At 41.1% G+C, this 20024-nt stretch overlaps 1 protein-coding gene across 3 annotated transcripts; it reads left to right on the forward strand.

Moving 5' to 3' along the window:
• The first annotated feature begins 88 nt into the window (after nt 1-88).
• LOC133118172 (neutral amino acid transporter A-like) lies at nt 89-17087 on the forward strand. 3 transcript variants are annotated; one of them, XM_061227969.1, is made up of 8 exons: nt 89-198; nt 9731-9773; nt 10397-10462; nt 13104-13270; nt 13562-13795; nt 14345-14539; nt 15028-15162; nt 15895-17087. In XM_061227969.1, the coding sequence occupies exons 3-8, from the start codon at nt 10415-10417 to the stop codon at nt 16142-16144; spliced, it is 1029 nt and encodes a 342-aa protein (XP_061083953.1). In that variant the 5' UTR covers nt 89-198; nt 9731-9773; nt 10397-10414; the 3' UTR covers nt 16145-17087. The 3 variants fall into 3 exon arrangements, with proteins under 3 accessions (XP_061083953.1, XP_061083952.1, XP_061083954.1); XM_061227968.1 differs by lacking the exon at nt 89-198 and adding an exon at nt 7226-7879; XM_061227970.1 differs by lacking the exon at nt 89-198 and adding an exon at nt 7620-7692.
• Nucleotides 17088-20024: the final 2937 nt, after the last annotated feature.

Here is a 20024-nt window from a genome sequence, read left to right on the forward strand (position 1 = left end):
CCACCCTAGCAAGGACAGAAGCCCCGCCCAGCACTGAGACAATATCCAATCAGTAGAGAGCACAGAAGTGTGGCAGCGAGAGCCAAGTGTAAAGACTCCCGGGATCTGTCTCTTCCCAGAGAGCACACTTGCGAGGGAATTACATTGTAACTACATGGGAGCGATGGAATAATTTTGACGTACCTACATCGCTGAAAGGTTGGATGGAAATATTTTCCTTATCACCCCAACGTCAGAAAAAAAGCGTCGATTTGCCAACATTGTGTTGACGCTTGTGTGTCGAAAAAAGGCATAATGTAGATGATTTCCCAACGTTGTGTAGACCCACCCGATTGGCCGTTGTTATTCACGCTCATTCTTATTTTGCCAACTCGTATTACTCTCTGCCACCTCTGTATTGAGAAAGGTTAACTTTTCTTCACTTTTCCCATAAATATAATGTTAAGTGGGTTACGCTACCTAATTATATACGCCTAAAATAATAGCGATTTTATTTTAAAAACATCTAAATGTTATTCCGCATATTTAGCCCACCGATGCCAACAACCAACCATTTAGGCCTATAATTACGCATATTTAATTATATTTCAGCATTTGGGTTAATACAATAGACCATCATAGAAATAAATAATGTAAATAGCTCAAATCTACAGCTTTTACAGCAATTTAATATTGAAAGTCAAGACAAATTAACAGGCAACTGTGGGCGGGAAATGAAGCTGGCAAAGGTGCGCCACATTTAGAGTTGATTGTGATTTATAAAGGAAAACTGGCGTGGGACGTGCATATGCACTGTTTCATAAATCAGAATATTTTTGTGCGTATGCACGTCCTGGGTTTTATGCTTACGCAACCTTTTGACGTGAATCCTACGCACTGTTTTATAAATGAGGCCCCTGATCAACAAGAAAGTCACAAGCTCCCAGAACTGAAACTGCAGACTCTCCATCCACTGTTGCTCACACCAGTCTTCCAAACTTAGGAAGGTTTATTACTAACGATTACTAATTACCTCGTTAACTTGTCAGTCCTCCACACCTGATTTCCATTCTCATGCTGCTCTCAATCTAATTGTCTGCACCTGTCTACACCTGCATATGAAGCTCAGTTCCATGTCATGTCTTCGCAAAATTGTTGCCTCCTGTTTGTCAGTGCAGCTCTTTACCGGTTTTGTCAAGCTATTGTCTACCCGTTACGAGCCAAGCCTGTTTATTGACCAAAGATTATTGACTTCTGTTTTGTTGACCATTATTCAATACGAAGTGAAGTTAGCCTCTCTGAAAGACCTGATCAACGAGAAAGTCGCAAGCTCCCAGAATTGAAACTGCGGACTCTCCATCCACTGTTGCTCACACCAGTCTTCCAAATTTAAAGCAGTCTGGGCTTTTTATTTTCTTCTCTGGGATAGTATTCGTAAGCTTCCTTCTGGGGCATATAGAGGCAGCATGCTGCAACTTGGTGAATTTGGCATGTTCTTGTTACGCTTGAGGCAGAAAGAAATTGTCACGTTTCATGTTTGTCACATCATGTTTCATGTTTAGTTATTGTCTTATGTTATTGTCATGTCACGTATTATGTTAGTCTAGTCTCGCCATGTTTTTATGTTTTATTTCTTGTTACGTTTCATTGTCTTGTCATGTTATGTTTCATGTTTAGTTGTTACCATTTATTTCTTAGTCTTGCCTTGTCATGTTATATAGTTTGTCACAGTTGCAAACTTATGTCATGATTTGTTTCATGTTATGTGGTTCTGTTCATTGCTTAGTATACACTTTTGTGTCTTTCTGCAAACCTTGCATTCGTGCGTTCTCTCTTTCTTTCTGTCACTCACACTTCCCTAAATTGTTTCAATTCCCCTTGTCGTCTTACTAATCGAACTTTAGATCAGGATTGGGTAATACTAACATTCTAACCATGTGTTCATGTTACCTTATGTTTCTTGTGCATGTCATTTACTAATTTACTAACACTAGGGCAGGATAGGTTTATTACTAATTATCTTAACTTGTCAGTCCTCCACACCTGATCTCCATTCTCATGCTGCTCTCAATCTAATTGTCAGCACCTGTCTACACCTGCATATAAAGCTCAGTTCCATGTCATGTCTTTGCTAAATTGTTGCCTCCTGTTTGTCAGTGCATCTCTTTAGCGTTTTTGTCAAGCTATTGAAAAAGAATGTAAACTAATTGAGATCAATTACAACATTTTAATGTGGATCAAAAGATAGCTTGGACTACTACTTCATCCGATTGAAACTTCATCTCTGATCAAATTACGACCGAAAACTATGAATCGAAAAATGGCCGCCATCTTGAAAACTAGCAGCCATATTTAATTTTTATTGCCACCATTGAATTGAACATACATTTTGACTGGAGATAGATCATTAAAATATGTCCAGCCATTCAAGTTCTACACTGAAAATACTTTTTTTTTTTACATTTGATGCGACGGCCATCTCGAAAAATGGCCGCCATCTTGGATTTGCAGGTGGCTACCAGGCTTTTCTGAAAAAGTAGGTCCCAGGCATTATTCATGACAAATTTGGTGCTTGTATCACAAAGGGAAAGATTCTTCTGAAATCTGCATTACTATTATGCTTCCCACAGTCTGAATGTAACACGTAATATAAAGCGTTATTATACAGTTCAGTGTTCTTGTGCACTGTTTTGGAAAGCTGACAGTGACCAACGCAACAGAGCCTGCTGTCTTTTCGTAGTGTTCTAGTAGGAAAATGTTAGCTGAACAGGTGACTTCATGAAATCTTGACTTTGGTGTGCTACACAACACTATGTTTTTGTCTTTTTGAAGTTTTCACTTTAGCTAACCAATTATATTGTGAGCAAGCAAGTTATTTGGCTACGTAACTAGCTGGCTATATAACTAAAATATGATAATCTACCACAAATTATGCAACTAACTCACAGTTTGAGAGAAATAAAGTTTTAGCTAAACAAGGATGATTTAACACGTAAAGAGATAAAAAGGAAAGTGTAGCTTCCCAAAGTGCACTCCGGACAAGCGATCAATGAAACTCTGTATAGTATTGCTTATCTAGTTGGAAAACAATACCAGTTCGCTATCAGTAACAACAAGAAAATCACCTATTGCTAGTCAGCTTCCAGAATTTATAAATATCCACCTGAAGCACAACGCTAGTGCAATCGTTACTATGTTCGTATTGCCTATAATTTATCGTAAGTGGATATTTGCAAATTCGTCAAGCTAACTATAGCTAATTTGCTTGCTGCTACCGGTAACAAACTGGTATTGTTTTAAAACTAGATATGTAGTCTTTGCTTGGATAATAAGCAATAGTATACAGAGTTTCAGTGATTGCTTGTCTTGAATGCAATTTGGGCAGCTACACGAACAATCAAAATAAGCCCCCACACCATTGGCTGTGGCAGTTAGAACCTATTTTCAATCAGTGAGCTTGAATTGTTGTACAGCTGTACAATGTTTTGATACAGTTACGGCCCGTCAAATGTACCCTTTGAAACCTGGATTTAAGGACTATAAACAACACAGGCAGAGAGTTAGTCAGTGAGCCTTTTTCAATGATAGGAAGGGGTGGTCTTGTAACAATGTTTTAAGACAAAAATCTGAGACGGGTGCGTGGGGGTTGGACCCAAAATGCACGACTCAGAAACAATAGTAATATAAAGACCCCTCAGGGCTTTATTCGGGACGAATCCCAGGAGAGTAGTCAACACGAGCAAAGTCCATACACGTAGATCCAGCCAAACAAAAAGTAAACAAACAAAAAGCACGGTGCCGAGGGAAGAGGCAAACTCGTAGTCGGTAGACGTGCAGGGAGGTCCGGTAGCAGGAGAGCTGTCAGCGGGGCAGATGAACAGGCGGACGGTAGGCAGAGGTGTAGTCGTGGGCGAAGCGGGAGTCGAAACCATGAAACAATCAGCGGGGCAAAAGTACAAAAACGGTAGGCGGGGACGTAGTCAATAAACAAACGAAGGTCACAAAACAGAAATCAATAATCGATGGTCAGTAAACAGGCGTGGATCGTAACGTGTAATCAAACAGTAAATAATGCTCAAGAGTTGCGTGGAAAACAGAGGCAGACAATTTCGCAGTGAACAGTTGCGCGACTGGGCTATAAATGCAGGTGTAGACAGGTGTAGACAATTAGTTAGAGCGTAGCAAGGAAATGGAAAACAGATGCGATGGATGACAAGTTTAACAAGGAGATTAGTAATCGTTAGTAATAAACCTATCCTGCCCTAGCATTAGTAAATTAGTAAATGACATGCACAAGAAACGTAAGGTAACATGAACACATGATTAGTCTTGTTAGTTTCTACCCAATCCTGATCTAGCGTTAGTAGTTTTAGTAAATAGACAAATAGAAACACTAGGGGAGTGAAGGACAGAACGAGAGAGAGAGAGAGAGAGAGAAAAGGCGGAACGCAAGGTTTGCGGAAAAACATGTAAAAGTGTATGCATAACAACGACCAGTTAACGTAACAATAAACATGCATCGAAACATAACACAAAGCGAAACTAAGACGATAATCACTCAACATAACCAGGTAATATAATCGTAACGAAACATAACTAGACATGACGAGAAAATAAATCGTAACAAGAAATAAACTAAACATGACGAACCTAGACTAACATAATACATAAGACACTACGTGACTAAGACAACATGAATGAACATAAAACATGGCGAGACAGACCTGAAACGTGACAAAATCTCACCTATTGTGACATTAAGAATATTTTTAATACATTGGTTGCTGGCTTTTGCACTTAATAAAGGGCATAATTACCTTTATCCTCAGGGGTTAACTTTGGAACAATGCGATTTCTACCTTAGATGCTGACATCAATAACATTCAGACTAGCACCATTTGGGACAGCATGAAACGCCCACACTGTATTCTTTAGGAGAGAGGAAAACCCAGGCTCCCAGCATTTCAAATGAGTCCTGAAGCTCGTCCCCACCCAGTGGCAGAGTGCAGTATTGCCGCTGGTGCCAAAAAAGCAATATTGTCATCGGTTTACTTTCACAAAGCATGTCCTTTCTCTTGCAAAATAAAACAATTAATGCCAACACATTTGGGTTCTGACATATATTTCAACCGTGCCAATTATGGGGAGAACACAGAGACAGGGAGAACATGAGATGTCGTGTTGGTCCAATCAATGGGACTTGTGCAAGAACCACTCATACTAACAGATTTGTTCATAAATCGCTCCTACGAGAACTTGCAGCAGTCACCAGTTTCCTCATATTTAGAATTTGTTCTTAGGTAGGAACGAAATTTCAGTGATCCCGACCTGTCTAACAAATCATGTACACTTAGTCTGCTATTTTCCAAGTTTTGACTAATGGGTGGTACAGGCCTTAGTCACACAGGTTTCAGTTTAAATGCACTCATATACATATGTATATAGCCCATATATACTCTCTGAGTACTTTATTAGGGATACTATACATACTGTGTAGGGCTCTCAAAACATTGTTGAAAACATTCCTTTATTCCTGAGACGGGTGCGTGGGGGTTGGACCCAAAATGCACGACTCAGAAACAATAGTAATATAAAGACCCCTCAGGGCTTTATTCGGGACGAATCCCAGGAGAGTAGTCAACACAAGCAAAGTCCATACACGTAGATCCAGCCAAACAAAAAGTAAACAAACAAAAAGCACGGTGCCGAGGGAAGAGGCAAACTCGTAGTCGGTAGACGTGCAGGGAGGTCCGGTAGCAGGAGAGCTGTCAGCTGGGCAGATGAACAGACGGACGGCAGGCAGAGGCTTAGTCGTGGACGAAGCGGGAGTCGAAACCATGAAACAATCAGCGAAGCAAAAGTACAAAAACGGTAGGCAAGGACGAAGTCAAAAAACAAACGATGGTCACAAAACAGAAATCAATAAACAATGGTCGGTAAACGGGCGTGGATCGTAACGTGTACTCAAACAGTAAATAATGCTCAAGAGTTGCGTGGTAAACAGAGGCAGACAATTTCGCAATGAACAGTTGCGCGACTGGGCTATAAATGCAGGTGTAGACAGGTGTAGACAATTAGAGCGTAGCAAGGAAATGGAAAACAGGTGCGATGGATGACAAGTTTAACAAGGAGATTAGTAATCGTTAGTAATAAACCTATCCTGCCCTAGCATTAGTAAATTAGTAAATGACATGCACGAGAAACGTAAGGTAACATGAACACATGATTAGTCTTGTTAGTTTCTACCCAATCCTGATCTAGCGTTAGTAGTTTTAGTAAATAGACAAATAGAAACATTAGGGGAGTGAAGGACAGAACGAGAGAGAGAGAGAGAGAAAAGGCGGAACGCAAGGTTTGCGGAAAAACATGTAAAAGTGTATGCCTAACAACGACCAGTTAACGTAACAATAAACATAAATCGAAACATAACACAAAGCGAAACTAAGACGATAATCACTCAACATAACCAGGTAATATAATCGTAACGAAACATAACTAGACATGACGAGAAAATAAATCGTAACAAGAAATAAACTAAACAACATGACGAACCTAGACTAACATAATACATGATAAGACACTACGTGACTAAGACAACATGAAAAAACATAAAACATGTTGAGACAGACCTGAAACGTGACAATTCCATTTGATATGATTGCATCACGCAATCGCTGCATTCATGCTGTGAATCTCCCGTTCTAAAGGCATTCTAATGGATTCAGGGGGGACGGCCACTGAAGAAAATTGTTGTGTTCATAAAACCACTTTGAGATGACTTTTGCTTTTGCCATGAAGGGATGCACATGGTCAGCAATAATACTCAAATAGGCTGTGGCATTCAAGGGACCGGGCCCAAATTGTGCCAAGATAACATTTCCCAAACCATTACACCACCTCCACCAGCCTGGACTGTGGTCACAAGGCAGGTTGGGTCCATGGATTCATGCTGTTGGCACCGGATTCTGACCCTACCATCTGTATGCCTCAGCAGAAGATTCATCAAACCAGGCTAAGTTTTTCCACTCAAGACGCATCCAGACTTGTAATTGTAATTATCTTAGATTACAGCAGGCCATGAATGATATTGTACCCTCCTACAGAAAACAAACTGTTGAAATGTGAGACCTTCAGATTCTTTAGGCTAAATAAAAGCAAGCAATTTCTGGTCCTGTTGCATCATGTCATACTCCTAAACGGGGAAATGCGCATGCGCTCTCCACTCGGATAAAACGCTGGCAGAGGATCAGATTGCGCTTGACAGAATTCCACGGTCTGCCATTCATCTCACTTGAACAGCTGAAAGTCGTGTGTGTGGCGTGCACTTTATTTATTTGTCCATTCACCAGTTGGTTTCAGGAGCCTACTTAATTTCAACAGAGATGGAGACGACAAACGAATTTAACGGACACGCAGTGTCCGACTGCCCCGTTCCCACAAGCAAAATTCCAAATAAGGATGATCCCAAAACCTTCTTCGCTAAGTTCGCTTTATTTTTCAAAAGGAACCTGATGGTGATACTGACTGTTTCGGGGGTCCTGGCGGGCGTCGGGCTCGGCATGTTGGTCCGGAACACGAACCTCACCCTTGCACAGAAGACTTATTTCGCCTTTCCCGGAGAAATGCTTCTGAGGATGCTGAAGATGATCATTATCCCGCTGGTAGTGTGCAGCCTGATCTCGGGGGCTGCCAGCCTGGACACCCGCTCTCTGGGTAAATTGGGTGGAATTGCGGTATCATACTTTTTAGTGACCACCCTCATTGCTTCGGCCATCGGAGTGGCACTTGCATTTATTATCAAACCAGGCGTCGGTGCCGGTGCTCTGAACAGCAATAATTTGGGGCTGGAGACCGTCTCTGCTGACAAAGAAACAACAGACTCCTTTTTAGATCTCGCCAGGTAACGCGAACACATTGTTCTCTGGCTTGTGATACAGGCTATGCAATGAAACCCTGTACAAAATTCAGTAGTAATGGACATTGCATGCCACGTGCCCCCTGCTGAAGTAGTACTACTGTGGGCGCTTCCTCATAGTGCGCGAGAGCAAAATAAGGGGGACGTGTTGGTTTATTACAGAACATATTTGAATGCGAGTTGTGTTTAAATAATGTACATGCTTAAAGCAATACGCAAAAAGAAAATCGTATGGGGTGGGGAGCATAATTTCCATATTGTGACAGACTTTATCATTTATATTTAAAATATGTTTTTCATCAAGGGCATCTGTCAGAGTTGGGGTTGTTCACACGTACAAGACTAAATTAGTAACTCAGTCAATTATATTTGTAAAACGTCGAATTAGAAATCACAGTACAAGAGAAGCTAAATTCATTGTCTAAATTCATTTACAATAACTTTTAATTTCATTATAAGGTCGACTAGTACAGAAGAAGACAAAGCAATATTAAAAAGAAGACATTCAATATTTGACTCATAAATGCCATTTGCGAGTTTTTTGTTTTTTTCTCAATATTTTTTATTGTAAGCAAGCAGAAAGCATATTGTAAGCCTAGATAAAGCAAGCATCCAGTAACTGGCTAATGCTAGCTAGCTGGTGACACTACAGTGAACAACATGTAATATTTTCTCTGTGTAACATAATTGTTGCATTTGTATTGTCGTGGCTGTATCCAACGAAAACCCAATTAAATACTCGTGGGGGCATGTTCCTCCATACCCTATACACACATCGATGCCTGAACTCTTGCCCGCAGCTGAAGCTGTCGGAGTTGTCGGAGATTCCGTACGCATCGGAGGCGCTGTTGCTTGACCTATATCCAGAAATCCAAGAGAGTTACATCAATTTCCTCCACACTTTCTATTTCAGTGACAGTGAAAGAAAAGAAAGGCAAGGCGTTTAAACTAAATTCGACATTTGATAGCATTGCTATGAAAAAGGATTTGAATAATGCACTTTAGTGAAGTACACATTCATTTTGAATAGAGTATTAAATAGAGTATTGAGTAGAGTACTGAATTGAATACTGTAATCAAGTGTTAGACTTTTGATGTATACCTATATGGAAAAAGAAGGTTGTTTTAGTGTTTCTTAAAAGCATGTTTAAAATGAAGATGTCTGAACCCCAGAGACTGGCCTGTCATATGGAGGTCTGTCTCTCAGAGGCTGAAAAAGCTATAAGAACAATTTATTATGTGCCCTACATAAATGTTTTGGTATGTATACAACACATCATAATTTGTCTGAGTTCATAAGAGAGATGGGTTTTATTATTTAGGATGCCAGCGAAAGCAACAGGTGTCAGGGTTCCCATGGCAGCTGTGTACTCACTGGCAGCTGTGAGCAGTGGACCTTCAGGCTCACTGGAGGTCAGGCAGAATTGGCTCTGGAAAATCAAACAAAGTGACACTTCTGGAAAAAGTCTGGACAGTGTACACTCTTTGGGATTATTCAAAATATTATCTATAAAATAAATAGTTAACAAATAAAATGGTAAATGGTCTGCATTTATATAGCACATTTACTCAAAGCCCTGTACAATAGATGCTTCTCATTCACCCATTCATACGCACACACACCAAAAGGGGCTGGCTGCCATGCAAGGCATTTGTCAGGAGCATTTGGGGGTTAGGTGTCTTGCTGACACTTCAAGACACCCAGGTTGGGATCAAACCGACTGCCAGATGACTGCTCTTATCTCCTGAGCCAATGTTGCCCCTGACGTGCCATGCTGGGCTGAATGGTATGTTGCTGCCATCACCTTTTTCATGTTTTTCTCCTTTCTTTCTTAGAAACCTATTTCCTGCTAACTTGGTTGCTGCTGCTTTCCGCTCAGTAAGTTATCACCCCCCAGTAAATTATCAACCTGGCTGCCCAATTCCACCAAATTATGTGAGCTCTGTTTAAAGTCTAAAGAGGGTCACACAGTTGAGTGTCGCTGGCTTGAACAGAGTACTATGGCCGGGCCATGCCAAAGAAAGAGTACACGATTACTGCTGAAGTCTCAGAGACTTCACAGAGTACACAATAAGTGATGAGACTATCATCTTGGACTGAGGTAGTTTATCTAGCATATTAAGAGCATGCTTAATAATACTGCAGAGAGAGAGACATTAAGTGATCTACTTTAAGGAAAAGCCAAAACCACCGTCATTGTTAGAATTAACATAAAATTGGTGTAAAATGCAAGGCAGACCTTATTTTATGTTCATTCTAACAATGACAGTGATTTTGGCTTTTCCTTAATGTAGATCACTTAATTTTTCTCTCTGCAGTATTATTACGCATGCTCTTCAGCAGGTACAGTGGAGTTTAATAGGAGAGTGTGTCTCACTATAGCACCAACAATAAGTATCAGATATTCATCTCAGCCATTTGAGGCAGGAGGTTTCTTTTCTTTATCAGTTTTATAAATTTGGGTTTACAAATGTGAATGCTGTTGTGCCTGCTGTCTACAGTATGCCACTGACTACAAGATGATTGCTGTGGGAAACCAGACGAATGGAACACTCATCTATGAAAAGGTAACTAGCAACATTATGAAGCAGATAATTAACTTGTTACTTGTGAATGTATGGTGTTGTGTTGGTTTGAAGAAATGGCATGGAATATATTAATTCTACTCTTTTCGCACAATAATTGTTGTTCTGCAAACTGAGCACTCTAATTACCAAGGTGCAATCAGAGCGCCTCATACCCACGGTGAAATGGAGTGGGTCAGTGATATTTTGGGGCTGTTTTAGTTTAGGGATAATTTTAATTTGGGGTTGAGTTTGGGGTTGAGTTCCATTCCAGTTTTAAGGGATACACCAGTCTGGTGCTGGGAATGTTTGTTGTGGGCTACTGTATTTCTCATATTAATCAGGCTAAACTGACGGTCCTACCCAGAGCAACATACATTGTACATTGTTGTGTTGTTGCTCTGGATTGGACCTTCTTCTAAATAAAAGTAACGTCAGCTGTGAAGTTAGGTCAGTCAGCTAGGTTCTGCCAACTCTTATGTGTGTCTATGTTTTCAACAGCAAATGCCACTGATTCACTTTAGTTCAACTGTTTATCCATTAAAATCTTAGCTTCATAGCTACTACCAATGTCAGGCATCAAGCAATTGTCGCCCACCCAATTAAATCAAGAGGTGGTGACAGTGCATGGGGGTGGGGGCAACATGTTTACCATTTGCTTGTAATTAACGATACTTGAAAATGACATATCCAAGATAAAATGGCTCTTTCTATTCTTGAACCCATTTGATTACAGGCATAATCCTGGTCTCTTCTGGAAGGTAACCCATAACGGTTTATTTCCAAGAGTCTGAATTTCTCTAAATATTAATAAAACAAAGAAACAGGAGCTCAAACACAGTGGAAGTGAAAGCTTTTTTCTGACTGAAAATATGGAGTGGATACAGATAATTGTAGCTTTTTAGAATTAGAAACTATTATGCATATTATTATTGAAAATTACATTACATTACATTACAGGCATTTGGCAGACGCTCTTATCCAGAGTGCTGTACATCAAAGTGCAAAGTGCATACCCATAACCAGGGATAAGTGCACTGAAGGAACCTAGAGGGAAGTACAATTTCAAGTGCAAATTGCACTGCGAAAAAGGGGTTGCATAGGTTACGCAGAACAGCACATCCCACACACACTGCTAGTCTGTGTGTAATAACAACAGGCACTGACATTGAAGCCAGGGGGGATAGGGGAGAGGTGCAGGGGGAGGGAGACATTCCTGGATAGGTGCCTGGTGGAGGAGATGGGTGGGGTGCCAGGGCCAGGACAGGGACCCTCAGGATATCAGACTGCAGTCCTCATGAATGATTCTCTAGTGTGATGGCCCCCAGGTGGGAGAAGGCCAAGCCCCTAGTAAAACATTAATCTCCAGAAGTCCTGAGGCTGCCAGCAACCTGGCAAGATCATCTGATTGCCTCAGCTAGGAAGGACAATGACTCTAAACATTCATACACTCAATGTATGTATGTTTAGTCAAAAACCTTTCGTCTGAACTGAAAAGTGTATATCAACATAGTATACCAATGATTCTGCATGGAAGAAATTGCATGTTTGCCAGGGGTGTTTCCACATAGTATAAAAAGGTGGGTAATAATTGTGGAACTTGTTTTTGGGTAAATATTTTTTTATTTGACAAATGCAAGACCATTAAATCATTAATAAAGCACACTGCTTTACATATGTTGGAAAATCACAGCATTTTTTGTGCATATTTATCAAGGGTGTCAATAATTCCCTCTGTAGTTTCTTTAGACTGAGTTGAACTATGTAAAATATAAATGCATTGAAATGTGTATAGTTTTCCCATATGTTTGAACATGTTTATCATCTGCAGCCTTTTTGTCATTTTTATCAAGGGTGCCAATAATTCTGTAGCTGACTGTATATGTAGTGTTATAACTACACTGCATACCTGATTGTCTCTCTTCAAACAAGTTTGTGTGCCTTATAGTCAGCTGTGATGAACGGTCTCTAAATGAAGCATCACTCAAGAGAAAAGCAACTTTAGAGTTGTGGCTAGCTCTAACTGACAATGTTCAAAGTTTCCATAATATTGGGACTTCCATAATATTACATAATATTCCATAATACAAGCCCTACTGAGGGACTGGGTTGTGAAGCTATGAAAGAATTTAGCTAAAAATGTAACAGAATTTAGCTGTCAATATGGCAGACTCATCTCAGTTTATCTGTTACTGTGGGAAAAGTCTGTTTATTCACAGCAGTCCCCAGCAAGAATGCTGCTCACTTACAGACAGCCAGCTGTAGATTAATGCTCACATATGCCTCCTGGTGGTGGATGTGCAAACAACATGTAGTTAAGTGGAAAACCTAAACAATATATGCTAAGATCCCTCAGGGAGGCAGTCTCAGTTAAAATCCTAAACCACTGTATGTAAAACGTTTGTTGTAAGTTGAAATAATTTTTATATTTTTAAAATAATAATAAAAAATCTTACAGGTAGAAAAAAAGTGCAGTGCATATGTATGTGGACAGTGGCTCTGTACTCCAGCACATTGTATTTGAAATTAAACAATGAATATGAGGTTAAAATGCAGACTGTTACCTTTAATTTGAGGGCTATCATGATGCCATCATTTCTAGACGAGGCCAGATGGTGTTCTGATGTGTTGTGCTGGCATGCAGGTCCCGGTTGGCATGGAAACAGACGGCATGAACATCCTGGGTCTGGTTCTGTTTGCCATGGTGTTTGGTGTTGCCCTGAGGAAGCTGGGTGCTGAGGGGGAGGAACTTATACGCTTCTTCAATGCCTTCAATGAAGCCACTATGGTTCTGGTCTCCTGGATCATGTGGTAAGCACCTCGGTGATGAAACCATAGATCTCATCCTCTCCTTGTTTTGTACGTTGACTAGCCATTAGGGAAATTAAGAGATATATATTTAAATATTTTAGGCAACAGAGCATCATTTTTATTATGTTGGTGTATTATGTTTATTAAGCCAGCTGAAGCCGAGTTTCTGTGTGCGGCAAAGTATTTTAGCATTTAGATACTTACAGAAGTTTCCCACAACCTGCCAACTTTATAATGGATGGTATGCAGGCAGCTTTCTTGACTCCATGGATGCGACTCTGTGATAAACAGGTATGTCCCTATTGGCATCATGTTCCTGGTGGGCAGTAAAATCGTGGAGATGGAGAATCTGGTCCTGCTGGTCACCAGTCTGGGGAAGTACATCTTCGCTTCAGTGCTGGGGCACGTAATCCACGGGGGCATCGTTCTGCCACTCATCTACTTCGGATTCACCCGCAAGAACCCCTTCAGTTTCCTGGCTGGGCTCATCACCCCTTTCACTACGGCCTTTGCCACCTGCTCCAGGTATCACAGCTGCTGCCCCAGCTCGTGCCCCAGACCCAGGATTCACCCTGAGGCCCGTCCTCCATACGCACAGGGGATGCCTGAGACTACGATTAACAACACCTAACTCAATACAACAATACAAAGTTTTAGAAGTGAGATCTTTTTTTCTAAATCACATGTGTAAATGCTTGAATTCCCAGAATTGCACAGGGTCTAGGCAACTTAGACAATGAGCTCTGTTGGCTGAGTACTTTTTGTAATCAAGTCAGATGCAAACATTCTTAGAAAGTGTTTTTCTGAGTTTCTTGTTATACCTGAACCAATGGTGATATAATGAACTGACAGATTCATGTCAGCAGGTCGGGTGGTCTACCTTTGGGAAACACAACTTGTGCCACCATAGCTCATGTCTGTGGGTGAAACCATGACTGAATTCCCTTTTTTATATAAATAAGAGGGACTCACTATCATAATTCACATTTTCTGTTGAACTCAGGAGAGGGTAAAAAGTTAAGGCTTGCTGTCTCAGGTATACTCTTCTCTTCTAATGCCACTGTGTCCCCCCAGTTCCGCGACCCTTCCCTCGATGATAAAGTGTGTCGAAGAGAACAATGGAGTGGACAAGAGGATCAGCCGCTTCATCCTGCCAATCGGAGCCACAGTCAACATGGATGGAGCTGCCATCTTCCAGTGTGTCGCTGCCGTGTTCATCGCCCAGCTCAACAACATTGAGCTCAACGCAGGACAGATCTTCACCATACTGTACGTACTCCAGCATTAAACACATCTGTTTCCTGTCTATAGGGTGTGCGCATATTATTTAAATACATGGGCAGTATCCTTGCAGCTCTTAGAACATGCTTGTACACAAATGAACTGACAGTGTGTTGCGTACTCTGTTGTGTTCTATGCCCAGTGTGACAGGCTGTACTGTGTACTCTGTTGTGTTCTGTGCACAGTATGACGGGCTGTGTACTCTGTTGTGTTCTGTGCACAGTGATACGGGCAGTGTTGTGTACTCTGTTGTGTTCTGTGCACAGTGTGATGGGTGGTGTTGTGTACTCTGTTGTGTTCTGTGCACAGTGATACGGGCAGTGTTGTGTACTCTGTTGTGTTCTGTGCACAGTGTGATGGGTGGTGCTGTGTGCTCTGTTGTGTTCTGTGCACAGTGTGATGGGCTGTGTACTCTGTTGTGTTCTGTGCACAGTATGACGGGTGGTGTTGTGTACTCTGTTGTGTTCTGTGCACAGTGTGACGGCCACAGCATCCAGTGTGGGGGCAGCTGGCATCCCTGCTGGGGGAGTCATCACCATCGCCATCATCTTGGAGGCCATTGGACTACCGACCAATGACTTGTCACTCATGCTGGCCGTTGATTGGATTGTGTAAGTAATCATACTCCTGATTTGGTACATGGCCACCTTGACATGCACCAGGCTTGCTGGTAATATTTACAGTGGTTTCATGTTTCATTTGGTGCTCCTCCCGTGAGAGAGATTGCACAACCGCCACCAAATGCTAAATGGTCGGCATTTATATAGCACTTTTATCCGAAGCTGTACAACTCATGCTTCTCATTCACTCACACTCACACTCGCACACACCAATGGCGATTGCAAGACAGGAACAATTGGGGGTTAGGTGTCTTGCTCAGGGTCACTTCGACACACCCAGGGCGGGATCGAACCCGCAACCCTCCGACTGCCAGACTGCTTTATCCTCCTGGGCCAAAGTCGCCCCACAGGTGCCGAATGTGAGCACTGTAATCCACAGCGGTCTGACGTACTTTCAGGTTCCAACAGCAGGGGGGCAGCAGAGCCCTTTTTCATCACGAAGCTTGCATTATCATGGAAGAGCTGAGATGTCTGTTTCACGAAGTAAATACAGTACCAAGATACTCAATTTGATGAGGAGGGAGCGACAATATGTCTGCTCACTGAACTATTATGTCCGTCATAGTCCGATAAAATAGATATTTCGTTATGCGTGACTTATTTAGCTTACGAGAATGGGTATATTTTTATGATGTATTGAACAGATCTAGGCGTATGCTGGTTTTGGGTACAGGTACCCTTTAAGTTGTGTATAAAGGTTGTGGTCGGTGGGTTGCGTTCCAGGGACCGTACGACCACAGTGGTGAACGTGGAGGGCGACGCCCTGGGAGCGGGGATTCTGCACCATATCAACGAGCAGGGCCTGAAGAGGCACAGGCAGCAGGACGAGGAGCTGGCCGAGGTGAGGGTGGAGGCCTTCGCCAACCTGCAGGCCGAGGAGGAGACATCCCCACTCGTCACGCGACAGAACCAGGGAGGAGACGTCTCCCCCGGTGCCAAGGAGGACAGTGTGGCGATTGAGTCCGCTCTCTGAGCCACGAGGAACCCCCCTCCTCCACATAAAAATAAATTATGGAATCTACTCAAGACAAGCCATCTTATACCTGTGGAGATGACTGAACTTGTAATGTGCTGTACTGTGGATAGAGTGCATGGGAATATGCCTGCTGACGGTTTATATTGTGATTGTGCCATTTCTTAAAGATCCAGCTCACAGTTTGTAATTCTGCCACTCATTTTTTACTGTTTTTATTCTTTTAATCTGTTCTTTACTGTGGTAGGAAATCTACTTGGCATTACACGTGTTGTCACGGTTTTATATATTGAGAGCGTGAGTTTATAAGAAGTGAGTTATTTACCGTGTATCCCCTCTGTCCTGTTTGTCCAGATGTTTTACATAAAATGAAATATTAAGTGTGTTGGTATGTAAGTCTGTCAGTGTGTTTTGTTAAGAACAGGCACTCACACTTTGTTGTGTGGACGAGGCAGCTTCTCATTTTCAGTTCACTGAATATGGTGAGTGCTTGTGATGAGTATGTTAACAGCAGCCATTTTGGCGTGTTGATGCCAAAACAAACAAGGGCTAGCCCTAATTTTCTTCAGTAGATATTAACAGCAAAATGACAGCTACCATAGTATACAAGTCTTCATTCATGGGTAAAAGACTGCCTGTCCTATTGACATCTGAATGCCTGGTCCATACTCTTTGCAGGGTAAACATGAGATTCTCAGATTGGGTGCCTGACCTGAACGCAAACCCAGTTGTGCAAAGTAACTCTTGGGCTTCTTAATACAAGTCAGAAATGCAACCAGATAAAAAATGATTTTAGAAGTGAAACCAGGTGAGATATCCCCCTTATAAAACGTTTGCACATATAGATTTATCTTACCTGGACCTTGTTCTGTCTGCTATACAGTACTGTGCAAAAGTTTTAGGCAGGTGTGAAAAAAAGCTGTAAAATAAAAATAGAAATGTTCCTAGTTTATTTTTGTCAATGAATAAAATGCATGAACCGAAGTAGTGAATAAACAGAAGAAAAATCTCAATCAAATCAATATTTGGTGTGACCACCCTTTGCCTTCAAAACAGCATCAATTCTTCTAGGTATACTTGCACACAGTTTTTGATGGAACTTGGTAGGTAGGTGGTTCCAAATATCTTGGAAAACTAGCCACAGTTCTTCTGTGGATTTAGGTAGCCTTCTGTCTCTTCGTGTAATCCCAGACAGACTTGATGATGTTGAGATCATGGCTCTGTGGGGGCCACATCATCACTTCCAGGACTCCTTGTTCTTCTTTATGCTGAAGATAGTTCTTAATGACATTGGCTGTATGTTTGGGGTCATTGTCCTGCTGCAGAATAAATTCGGGGCCAATCAGATGCCTCCCTGATTGGTATTGCATGATGGATAAGTATCTGCCTGGACTTTCAGCATTGAGGAGACCATGCTGAGAAGGCTGTGTACTCTGTACAAGGAAACTCCACCATGCTTCACTGTTGCCTGCAGACACTCATTCTTGTACTGCTCTCCAGCCCTTCAGCGAAAAAAACTGCCTTCTGCTACAGGCAAATATTTCAAATTTCAGTCGCTTGGCCTTGTTTCCACGTCGGAGGTATGGCTTTTTGGCCACAATTCTTCCATGAAGACCACTTCTGACCAGACTTCTCTGGAAACCCCTATCTGCCTTGAAATTTCTGCCTGGGAGAGACCTTGCTGATGCAGTATAACTACCTTGTGTCTTCAGAAACATGAGCCTATTATGACCAATTTTCACAGATTTTAGTTTTAATATAAATTCTTATATTTTAGAGCATGCAGCCCACACATAATGGGTTCCAAGACTTTTTATTAATATTTCTGTCACTCCAGGGTCTTAGCATGAGAAAACACCCATAAAAACTGTCACACATCACAGGAAACAAAAAGCAGGCCTTGTAAGTCTTCTGCTGCTGTAGCTGTGTCCTCAGTTATCCCATCACCTTTACTCCATGTCCAGGGGAGTGTTTTGAGTAAATTATTTTCTTGTTATGAGCTTTAGGGGCAGGTAGAGCATCACAAATCTCATTGTTAGATCCTGAAATTTCATAATGTTTCTTCATGAAAAATCGGACATTTCTTGAATACATTATGCAAATGAGCTCATTTACATATTTTGTCAGAATTAATTTTTGAAGTCCATACCTCATAATAATTGAAGTATGTACCTCTGAAATGATCTGGAAGACCAAAGATGCGTTTTCAGTGGAAAATAATAATAATAATAATAATAATAATAATAATAATAATAAGTGCAACTTTAAAGTTGAAAGCTGGAGTACAGAGCAAAAACAATGAATCTGTCCAAAGCTTAAAGTGTGTGTCCTTAATTTTTCAGTTTTGGTGGATTTGGCTACATCTTTCGAAATAAAGCTATGATTATATATACATTATATTTCTTAAGATAAGCAAGCTGTAACATTTTTGAGAAAGACTGACAGTGTCTTCTTACAAGTTAGTGGTTAACAATTAACTACTGTATTAGTCAATTTTCAACTTTGTATTTCAACTTGTTTGAGTTAAAACAACAAAAAATGTGTCACTGTCCAAATACTTACGGACTGCACTGTGGATCTGTTATGAAAATGCCTGCCACAGCCTTGAGTGTGAAGCACACCGCAATATTTTCTAGCCAACTGTCTTATGTTGGGTGAGGATCATTGCAGCACATCCAACACTACTGCATGTGTCCTCTAACACTACTGCATGTGTCCTCTAACACGACTGCATGTGTCCTCTAACACTACTGCATGTGTCCTCTAACACTACTGCATGTGTCCTCTAACACTACTGCATGTGTCCTCTAACACTACTGCCTGTGTCCTCTAACACTACTGCATGTGTCCTCTAACACTACTGCCTGTGTCCTCTAACACAACTGCATGTGTCCTCTAACACGACTGCATGTGTCCTCTAACACGACTGCATGTGTCCTCTAACACGACTGCATGTGTCCTCTAACACTACTGCATGTGTCCTCAGCAGTGTAGTAGCAGCTTGCCTGTTCACACTGAACTGATACGGCATGTCATACAGTAGTACAGTAGTGTGCAGTGATGATTATACTCCACCACGTTTGCCTAAAAGGGGTCCTAATATATTACTTATTTAGAATGTTTTGGTGAAAATGCTTTGAACAATACTATTGTAGGCAATGAGAACAAAAAAATCATTCCCACAATTACATTGTGGTAAAAGTATGGCTAATAAACAGAAATACTGAAAACATTATTTTTTAAAAATATATATATATTTTTTACTTTTGCATAGCATGAATGCATGTTTGAAGGCTCATTCCATGATTGTTGATGCTTCACAATTTGTTTAAACTGGTTTGAAGCAAAATTATTTAGCAAATTTGTTGTTCCAGTATTTAAGGTAACACGAACACAAACTTTGAGCAGTGTCACAGTGTTAAACACGATTGTTCATAGCCACATTGTAGCCTTACATGATGCCGGCTGGTCACTTGATGAAAAGAATCATCTGGTGACACAAAAATTATGACTTGGCCCACTCAAAGCCCAGACCTTAAACCAATTGAGCAAATCTGGGATTTGCTGGATACCAAGATAAATAAATCTGTTGTGACATCGAAAAAGAATCTCTTTGGAATGAACTTCAAACCATATGGAATGATTTAACGAGTTAAGAAATAAAAAATATGTGAATGATTAAATGCAAAGCAAAGGGTGGCCACACTAGTTGACTTTGTTCTCCAAGAGAGACTATTATTTTTGCTTTCAAAATATATTGTTATTTGTTTACTTATTTTCATCTACATGAAGCAATATTACATGAATAGTACTTGGTTTCTGATTTATCTTCATTGTGTTAAGTGTATAATCATCACTGCACACTACTGTACACGACCGT

This window comes from Conger conger, chromosome 18, assembly GCF_963514075.1.
Source record: "Conger conger chromosome 18, fConCon1.1, whole genome shotgun sequence".
Lineage (NCBI taxonomy): Eukaryota > Metazoa > Chordata > Actinopteri > Anguilliformes > Congridae > Conger > Conger conger.

Coding starts and splice junctions, on each gene's coding strand:
- LOC133118172 (XM_061227968.1), top strand. CDS start 7,362: ATGGAGACGACAAACGAATTTAACGGACACGCAGTGTCCGACTGCCCC. Junction 9,774..10,396: donor TTGCTGCTGCTTTCCGCTCA/GTAAGTTATCAC, acceptor TGCTGTCTACAG/TATGCCACTGACTACAAGAT. Junction 13,796..14,344: donor GCCTTTGCCACCTGCTCCAG/GTATCACAGCTG, acceptor GTGTCCCCCCAG/TTCCGCGACCCTTCCCTCGA.